This window comes from Limulus polyphemus, unplaced genomic scaffold (assembly GCF_000517525.1).
Source record: "Limulus polyphemus unplaced genomic scaffold, Limulus_polyphemus-2.1.2 Scaffold685, whole genome shotgun sequence".
Classification (NCBI taxonomy): Eukaryota; Metazoa; Arthropoda; class Merostomata; order Xiphosura; family Limulidae; genus Limulus; species Limulus polyphemus.
The window spans coordinates 222,523-233,257 of NW_013666295.1; the positions used below are offsets into that span (position 1 = coordinate 222,523).

General features: G+C 31.6%; 1 protein-coding gene across 1 annotated transcript in view; it reads left to right on the forward strand.

Annotated features, from left to right (window-relative positions):
* The window catches only part of LOC106459945 (tyrosine-protein phosphatase non-receptor type 4-like), a 265,493-nt gene that overhangs the window by 219,418 nt on the left and 35,340 nt on the right, over positions 1-10,735 (forward strand). Inside the window, exons 22-23 of the mRNA XM_013919617.2 lie at positions 2,320-2,474; positions 3,129-3,219. Coding sequence (XP_013775071.2) covers positions 2,320-2,474; positions 3,129-3,219 — 246 coding nt within the window. The remainder of the gene's footprint in view (positions 1-2,319; positions 2,475-3,128; positions 3,220-10,735) is intronic.

The following is a 10,735-nucleotide window of genomic DNA, read 5'->3' on the forward strand; positions in this document are numbered from 1 at the left end:
AGATTTCGGGCTCATCCCACCAACTTTGGCCACTTCTGCAGTCATTAATCTGGGATCCATTTGCATGCTCCTCTTGACAGCCCTTTTTTGTCCTCTCCGATGGACCAGGATGACCCGGACGCTGCTCAGTTGTTTCCTTGCCATGTTTCCCGAACTGTACGATGATTCTGTTGACTGTCGGAAGGGAGATTCCCAAATTCTGTGAAATTTGCCACTGATTTATTCCACCATCTGCTTAACCAACTATCCTTCCTCTAACAAAATCTGACAATTTGAGAGAACCTTGAGTTCTAGGCATGTTGTAGCACAAGATAATTAGTGTGCGAACCATTTTCATTTATATTGTGCTCTGTGAACACAAATTAGTTAGCATAAATCAGTTAAATGACAAAAAATTAGGTGTCTATTTACTTGTGACCACTGAGTGTACATTTGCAAAGTGATTTACAACTTATAACAGCCACACCAGTAGTTAAACATGGGTCAAAGGGCAATTAAACAATAAAATTTAATTATAAGTAGATGTATACTGTTACGAGTTTAAAGCTACTTAGGATGAATGATTTATAGAAAGATTTAAATATATTTATATTTATTTTTTGGTGGTTAAAAGTTTGGTCAAATTCACCAACCTTTTATAGTGTTAGACTAGAGAAAATGACATAAAGTATAAAGTTTTATGTAATTGATACTTGAAACTGTTGGTAATTTGTGAAATTCCATAATTACAAAATTGGGGAAAAACAAGACAACTGTACATTTAACAAATACATCATTTATCATGACTGTGGTTTTGCCAGTAAAGGCATCATCAGGTACAGATTTGTTTTTGAAACAGCACTCAAGGCCTTCTGTCTCAATGGCTAAGGCCACTACAATATTGATAATAACAAAAAAATTTATATTCCAATTGTTAGACAAAATTCAAAGTTCATCCTTTTGTTCTTCATATTATTAGTATTCACATTATTCTTGTTTCACAAGCCTGCAGAGAAAATGGCTATGAATATTTTATTCAAACCTAGTAAAAAAAACTCTTGTGCAGGACTATTTTTATGTTGATTTTTGAAAGAGATTTTATTGGTTATTTCATCAATACTGGCCAAGTTTGTATTTGAAGACATTCAAGCACTGAAGCCTACAGTAAAAATGGCTAGGTATACTTTGCCAAAATCTATGCACAGCCACTAAACAAACTCCTGTGAAGCTTGTAGGGCTATTTTTAAGTTGAATCTTGAAAGTCGAGTTGTCCACTCTCTAAAATTTTCTGAGTTATTTTTTGCTACCAATATAAGCTCTTTGAAGTCATTCAAGAATCGCAAAAATGTAGAAGCCATTTGAGCATCATTATACTAGTTAGAAATGGTTAATTTTATTAGAATAAACAATGTGTATATTTATAAGTGTCTTCAGTCTTATTATTATTAATTATACTGGTGTATTTAAGTGTTTTACACTCACAAAAGAAAAACCTATCATTCTATACGTATTTGAAGAACTTGTAACATTTCGCTACAATTTAATTCTTCGTATTGTTAGCTGACACTGGGCAATTTGTAAATAATTGAATAAATAGAGTTGTTTAAACAACTCTATTTATTCAATTATTAATTATAGTTTTACAACCTGCTCCAGAAAAAACAGTTATGAATATTTTATTGAAACTAGGACAATAGTAATGAATGCAGTATTGAGTATGTCATTGGGTAGTTTTAAAATTTATTCAAGTGCCTTCATTTTTTTTGCCCTAAAGAATTTCTGTAAGTCTTTCACTTTCCACTGTTGGGAAAATCCAATGTTTTACTAATGCGGAAACTACCATGTTGAGGATTCATCATTTCTTGAGTTCACTGTTCTTCGTATTTTGTGTCTATGTAATAGTAGGTTCTGATCCTTGTTTTATTAAGGTATTTGTTTTAATAGTAGTTTTTGTTATTGTTTTGTTATATTATTTTTGTAGTAGTAGCACTCTTTGTGGTTTTTGTATGTTTGTAGTGCTGATCTTTATTTTTCTGGTGTGTGTGTTTGTAGTGGTTATTCTGATTATTGTTTTATAGTGTGTGTTCATAATAGTATTTCTCATCATGTTTCATTTTGGTCATTGTTTGAAATAGTAGCTCTGATTATGTCATAGTATGTGCATTTGTAGCAGTTCCTTAGGTCACAGTTTTATAGTATTTAGTCTGATTATTGACTTTTGTGATGTTTGTCTCTAACAGTGGTTTTGTCTTCGTGTCTATTGTGTATGTTGGAGAGAATGTGCAGGAAACAGATTTACAGTACATTTCTATAATAGTTGTTTGGTCTTTATGTTTATAGTGTATGTTGGAGAAGATGTGGAGGAACCAGATTTTCAGTATATCCCGGATGCTCCTCATGTGTCTGCTCGTGTTCCTCGTTGCAATGCTCTTGCTGAATCCATGTTATTATTAGGGGAAGGACTAGAGAGTGGAGCAGCTATTGCACAGTTTGAGGTTTGTTTGAACCAAGAAAAGAATAAAAGAAATCATCTCAAAATGATTGTAAATTGAAAAATGAGCAAATAAAAAAGAGAAAAAAATATCTGTATGTCAGCATTACACAACTGATATTGAAAATTATACTGTAATATTGGTACTGAGAAATAAAACTTAAACATTGAAGATATGTTTGGTAAATTATCTGGATGATTTCATTGAAAAAAATATATACATAGGTATAAGAGCTCACATATTTTGAACAAAAATGCTTCATTTCATATTAACCTTCTATCACTGTAGTTTAACATCTTTGTAAAAATGACAGTTTACCTAAGTGATAGTGTGTAATGAAAATTTTAAAGTTAAGTGCATATTTCATATAATAATCATTGTATCAAGGTAATATAATGGGAAATAGTTCCCAGTAAACTCAGACCTCCATAAGAGATGACATCCTAGTAAACCCAAATGTCTATAAGAGATGGTGTCCTAGTACTTACTTGTTTGTTTCAGTATAATTTTTGATGATTCAAGAATGTTTAGAACATAACAAAAAACTGCAAACTACAAATATGAAGTATATTATATGCCTGTATATGTTAGAGTAATAGAACCAAAAATGAAATTGAATAGAATTTCAAAATTAACTTTTTTTTTTTGCAACTGCAGCAACTTTACAGAAAAAAACCAGGAATGCTTTTTGCTGCATCTCACTTTCCTGATAACCTTGGAAAAAACAGATATCGAGACATATCTCCATGTAAGTAGGCCATTTTCTCAAATAAAAACTATACCTATCTGCAAGTAATTATGCCATTTTCTCAAATAAAAAATTTACTCCTATATTGTTGAGCTTGGTCATTTTAATCAGCTTCATAACTATGAGATACAACTCTAAGTTTATTAAGTGTATCTTCATGAAAGTTGGTAAGATTTTATTAAAATTACAAGTCTGTTGTAAACAAAGTCCAAAATTTTAATAAAGTGTTTACAGTAGATATTTGACTGTGAATTTCTAATTATTTTACCGAGCCAGTCTTAGTTTAAGGTGATTTTCATGTTAAGAATAAAAATGCTTTTTTGTCATCTTACAGTTTTCATATTTCACTTGCATGACCTCTAGAACATCCTAAATTAATATCAAAAGTTTTTAAGGCAAAACTATTTTATCTGTTATTTTCTTTACCCTAACAATAACTGTAGTTAAGTTATCAGTGTACACTAAAATGGAATTTTGAAGATTATGAAGTAAAATGAACAGTTTTTTTTTTCTTATTCTTTGCTAACACCAATTCAGATATTTTTAAATTTGTTATATTTACAGTTTCAGTTGTTTGCATTTTCACAAGCACTTTTTTGTCTGTGTGGCTTGTGCAACTTACAGTTTATTCATTCCCAACAAGCAACACATCATAACAGGAACACATTAGCAGATTCTTGTAAACAGACTCTGAAATGAACTATCATACCTTTTATTTCACATTTCAGTTATGCATTTTAGAACATAAAATAGTACATAACCCACTAAAACAGAATGTCCAAAAACAACTATAATTTAATTCAGATTATGAAGCAATGAAAGTAAACTTTCTAACAAACATTATCAGCTTTCTTCAATTACAATTAAATATAGTATTAATAAATATATATGTGAGTTTAGTTAGATTCTTACAATTTGGTTGGGTGGTGGTAAATCAGTCCACTAATTGCCTGACCCTACACCACAAAGTAGTAAGAAGTTTGTACTCATAATTAAAAGCTTTCTGAATGAAGGGAGACAGGGATGGCTTGTACTCTTGGATAAAGTATTGAATCTGTTAGCAAAAGGTCCTCAGTTCAACTATTTTTAAAGTATAATCTTACATGTCTTTTTCTGTTGAGGAGGGCAGTTTTTAAGAGTAAAAACTTTATATGTATCCTGGAGTTTCTTTTCACTTATTGGCTTTTTCACTTACAATAATGTTTGTTAGAAACTATAATTGAACAGACTTTCTAACTAAACTAAAATAAGCATAAGAAAATCATTAATACTATGAATATCAACTTCACTTACACAAATACACACACACATCACTCATTTCCTCTAGACTAATGTCTGTTGCCTCCAAATTCAAAAGGGTGGTTGCAAGCTTGAAATAGAAAAGTAATCTCTTTCTAGTGTATATGAGCATTTATATCAAAGAAGATAACATGGTTTTGAAAACTGCCTTGAAAGTTAAGGATAGATGAGAGGATCTTATGAGCTGGGAAATTTTATTGTTACCTGAGCAAAAGGAGATGTTAGAACATTGCAAGCTACACATAGACAGTGAAGATGCTATACTACTGATGTTATAAAAACTAAAAGGGAGAGAATTGAGAGCACTCGCACATCACATGACAACAAAAGTGAAGATTGAGATGTTTATTTTAATATTTCATTTTGAAAGTAAGAAATTAAACTTAGATAAGATAGAAATTTGTTTTGTAAACTATATTTTGATGCAATATTATTAACATACAGTCGATTGTCATTATAACAGGAGTTTGTTATAACCAATGGGTGCTTTCACGAAAAACAAATATGGCTTCCATAATTATAATGCCTCACAATGTGATGTTTTTGTTTTTTTTTACACATCATGCAAAAATACAGGTAACACAAAAATTAAGCTTTCAATCTTTTTTATTACCAACTAAAGAGGATTATTTGCATCATCAGTATGTCTGGACAGAATTATGTCAGTGTACTTAAAAAGGCAAATTCTTACTTAATAAAGTCTGTAATCTGGGTTTGACAGTGACATCATGAAAACATCATGTCTTCAATCTGCGTAAAAATGGTTGTTTGAACATTTTCATGAAACGTGAGGTAACTGCATAGCTTTATTAGGCAATTCATGACTTATGACATTGAAGGCACTTCTTCAGCAATGACAGGGAATAATGGTGCATCTTCATCAGAATCATCATTTTGTTGTTCCAGTATGGAAACAATAATGTCATCATCAGATGGCGACTTGCAAACTTCAGTTTCATTGTCTGCTCTCACAAAGTCCAAAAATAACACCTCAGGGAACTTGAGGCATCGAGACAGGCTTTCCCAAAGACAGCTGACTTCTTCATCAGGGATCTCATCAAAAGTTTTACTGGAATTATCATTGTCAGCACTGGTATCTACCTCTCCTTCCATGCTGAGATTAGCAGTATTTTATACATGGGCAAATGACATTTTATGGAAGTAGTTGGCAATGGTGGACTCTGTAACTTTCTGCAACGATGAATGTATCATACTGATTGTGTCTTTTATGTTAATTGTTGGTTGATTTTCTCCAGAATCGAGAAACACCAGAATTTTCTGTACACCCTGTTTTTGGTTGAAGTCCATGAAATTTCTGATCACATTCTGGTTTACCAGCTGCAGTTTTATGTTGTATTTGGTGGGAGAAACACAAATTTTATCGACTATAGGTTGTCTATGGCTGGGTGAGCTGGGCAATTGTCAACGAACATGAATACTTTTCTGACATTTGAACTTCTTATCTTCCTTGTATATCCAATCACTGAATAAGTTGCTATCCATTCATCGAGGAGTAGAGAGTTCACATTCTTGAAATACTGCAGCTTCTTTGATTTCCCTATGACAAACAAATGGTGTCAGCTTTTCTGATCCATCCGTGTTTGCACACAACATTGTGGTGGTTCTTTCTTTGCTTTTCTTTCCTCCTGAACAAACTTCATTTTTGAATTTTAAAGTCTTATCAGGCATTGAGTGCAAAATTAACCCAGTTTCATTAACATTACAAATATCTCTTGGGGCATAGCCTTCAACTAGCACCAGTAATGATGTTGACACCCAGTCATCAACCATATCATCGCTGACAGCAGCAGCTTTGCCACACTCTGAATTAAAGGTGATGCCATATCGAGACTTGAATCTTTCCAGTCAACCATTGCTTTGAAGTTGGGATGATTCAGTTTTTTCTCACACCTCCAAATTCGTAGTCATGATCCAGTTAATGAATGCCTCGCTTCACTTAATGGATTGTACCATATTCCCCTGGTACCGCAGTGACTGGACAGTGCAACACGAGATGGTCTGTGTCTTGTGGGGATTCCTGACATGCTGGGCATTAAGGGGATTCACGATAACCCCATCGATGCAGATTGGCCACTGTTCTGCCATGGCCTGACCTCAGCCTGTTTGCCTGTGTCCATTGCTTTCTGGTTAGGTGATAGAAACTGGGCAGTGGCTCAGTGGGGTCCCCCACTAGGTCTCCACCCCTGAGAGGGCACTCCCTCCATTCCTCTCTCCAAACTTCCTTTATGTTGAAGGTTTCTTTCGTTGATTTATAGAAAGGTTTTCTTGATTTTAGTTTTGAAGTGGTAGGTATTATTTACTTCAAGGGTGTGTCAGTATTTGTGTTTCTAATATGCTGGTGCTGCTTTTGAGTGGAAATGTTTGTGGTTGAGTTTGATTTTGTTGTTCTCATAAATTTTCAAAACATCAGACTTTTTCTTCAAAATTGTAGACTGTGTACTGGGCTTCACATCGAATTTCTACAGACATTGCCATGACAACTACTGGACTCAATAGCTTTGATCATTTGGACTTTGTAGTCCAATGATAAAGCACGCCGCTTAGTAGTTACATGAGTTGTTGACATCTTGAAGATGATACATGAAGTGCTGTTTCGTTGATGAAACTGCGCCACTTTATTTAAAATCGTAGCACCACTATTTCACACTTTATTCATGAATTTGGGGAGTAATGGAGTAATTTTGAAATAACTAATCATAATAAACCTGCAAAACCTCCACTGTTAAAATAATGGCTTCCTAATGGGGAGTTTCCATTTGGCTTGTTGTATTAACAGTTTAAATGCTTATGTCTCGTGCCTTTTCATGCTAATGAGAAGCAATTAATCTATATAGTCGGTCTTTTTTATAGTTTCCCAGCTTGTATTGTACAAGAAATGTTCACTGTACATATGGAAACCTATTGTTTTAATACAAAAATCAGTTCACTGTAAATGGGGTTTCATAGTAAGTAACTTCGTTTTAAACAATGTGTACTTAAAATGGTATTTCAAAGGAACTTCGTTGTATTGTTTGTTTGAAGCAGTTTTCTGTTGTAACTAAGTTTGTATTAATGATGTTCAACTTTATGTTGATTGTAAAATTTTTAATTACATTTTGAATGTAACTGTAAAACATCGTAATATGTGCAAAAGAGGCAGGCCCATCCTTAACAGGTTAAGGTAGAGGAATTTTAGAAAAACCTTTCATCTGACCATGAAAGTAGGGTATTTCCTAAAATAAAAACTGCATCTCTTCACTGTTAAAGTAGACAATGCTTAGAGTAAAACTACTTTCTAAATAAAACCTTGCATGTCTTTTTCTGTTGAGGTGGACAACTTTTAGAGTAAAAAACTTGATATGACTCCATGTAATTAGGACATTTTCTCAGATAAAAGCTAAATATATTAATGTGTTCCAGTTGAAATTTTTAGAGTAAAAATATTACGTCTGACTATATAAGTAGACCATTTCCACTTATAAAAACTTCATATCTCTTTATTTGTTAAGGTGGCCAATTTTTAGTATAAATCTGTACATCTGATCACATAAATTGTTTATTTTATCAAAAACAACTTTTATATCTGATAACATAATTAAACCATTTTGTCTAATAAAACTTTTCGTTCCTTCATCTGTTAAGATGCAAAAATTTTTAGAGTAAAACCTTTCATTTGACCATGTAAGTAAGCAATTTACTCAAATTAAAACTTAAAATATCTTCACTTGTTAAGGTAGACAATTTTTAAAAAAAAACTTTCCATCTGACAACATAAATAGACCACTTTGTGAAATAAAATTTTACATCTGTCCATGTAAATAGGCTATTTCAGCATGTAAAAATTTCACATCTCTTCACATGTTAAGGTGGATTATGTTTGGAGTCAAACCTTTCATTTGACCACATAAGCAGGATATTTTGTCAGATACAAACTTTACATATCTTTATGCAAGTAGGTAAGCCATTTTCTCAAATAAAGTTATACGTGCATCTCCTCGTGTTTAAGATAGACAATTTTTAGAGTGAAACATTTCATGTGACCGTGCAAATAAGCTTTTATCTCAAACACAAAGTTTAAAAAATCATCAGGAAATGAGTAAGATAGTATTTAGATAGTATAATATTATTGCATTAACAAGTAACAACATTTAACTTCTCCACATTACCTGCAGTAATGTTTCATATTTACAATGATGGTAATATACCAGTTATGTTTTTAAAACTTAGCTGTGTAACACTAGCCAAATTTTTAGTATTTTTTACATGAAAGAAGTGAATTTCATGATAATAATATTGTATTTTGCATTAATTAGTGTTGACCATGTAGTCCTAAAATAACCTAAGTAAGTCAAACAAAGTTAAAATACTGTAAGGATATTTTGTAAATGATTAGCTTAGTTGGGTTATAACCCAGTAATTTCAAAGCTTATATCTTTATTGCTACTAAGAGGACTGATATGAAAATAAAAGTAGTTAAAAACAAACATTTTGAATCTTTTAATTAACATTAAGTAGTTATTATTATTTATAATCATATTTAGAAAATAAATTATAGCATTGGTAAACGGAGTGCCTATTTTTAGTTGTTTTTTTTTAATAGTTACTACTTATACAGTCATATCACTTGCATTTTCACTTATTTAATATATCATCTGTACAAAAAACATCTTTTTCACGGCAATTTTAACTTCTAAACAATTAAAATCTATCAAATCTGTGTTTTAAGAGCTACAAATATCTTATATAATACTTTGAGGAAATGAACCTCTAATGTCTAAACACATCGTTAAAGTGTATGGAAAAGGCAAGGCATGAAAGCTTACCATGGTAATGCTTAATGAACTTTCATGTTATTTTAGAAATAATCATTTATTGGCTGAGGCTTTAACTGGAGTACTGCAGATTCCAACTGTTTATTTCTGAAAACTCTAAGACAGCATTTATGGGAATTAATTGTCCAATCAAATAAAAACACTGAGATCTAATTTTTCTTTTTGTACATTATGATGGTGTGAGGATGTTTGGATATTGTTTTATGAATTTTGGAAAAACTAATGGAGGAGGGGTCCAGACCCCCTAGAGCTACACTTACTTATACAACATTGAATAATAGTTCTTAATTTCTAATTAGTTTTTATATTAAAAGTTTTACATCTGACCATGTAAGTAAACCATATTCTCAAATAAAACTGCACCTCTTCGTGTGTTTATGTAGACAATTCGTAAAGTGAAACCTTTCATTTTACCATGCATTAAATAGGCCATTTTTTCCAAAATGTTACATCTGTTAGATTAAAACTTTTCCTCTGATTATGTAAGTAGGTTATTTTCTCAGAATAAATCTTTACATCTCGCCTCTTGTAAGTAGTAGTAGACTATTTTATGAAATAAAAACTTCACATCTTTTTTGTTTGCTGTGGTGAGCAATATTTAGGACATCTCTTTATCTATAGATGTAGAGAATGTTTAGAGTAAAACCTTTGCATCTCTTCATGTAAAATCTTTCATCTGACCATGCAAGTAGACCAATTTAAAAAAAAACTACATCTACCCATGTAAGATAGGGCACTTTGTTACATGAAAACTTTACATTTCTTACGGTAGACATATTTTAGATTAAAACCTTTCGTCTGATCATGTAAGTAAACCATTTGCTCGAAGAAAAACTTTACATCTATTCATGGTTTAACCATTTATCCTTATGGAGTTTCACCAAGTACTGACAGTTTCAAGAATCAATTAAATAAGTACTTAATATCTCTTGATTTATTAAGGTGGAAAATTAGAGGCAAGGAATTTATATTTTAGCTTAAAAATATCTTTAGGATATGTGTATGATTTATGGGAGATAGATGATGATATAGGGGTAGAAAAAACTTAAAATGAGCAATCTGGAGTGAAGAAACATCATGTGATACAGAGAAGCAAAGATATAAATTTTTCCTTTGGAAATTAGGAAATTAATACTTCATTTATTGATGATATTTTGATATCAGTTTTATTGACATGCATTAATAAAGTAGTTTAATTGAATTTAGAATGTAACTGTATGAAGGTTGTGATATGCGCACTTATACTTGAATTTATTGTTCATAATACAACTCAAAATACAAGTAATTCAGTATTACTTAAACACAAAGTAAATATCATGACATATATATGTGTCTGTGTATGTATGTATGTATGTATATATATATATATATATATATATATATAT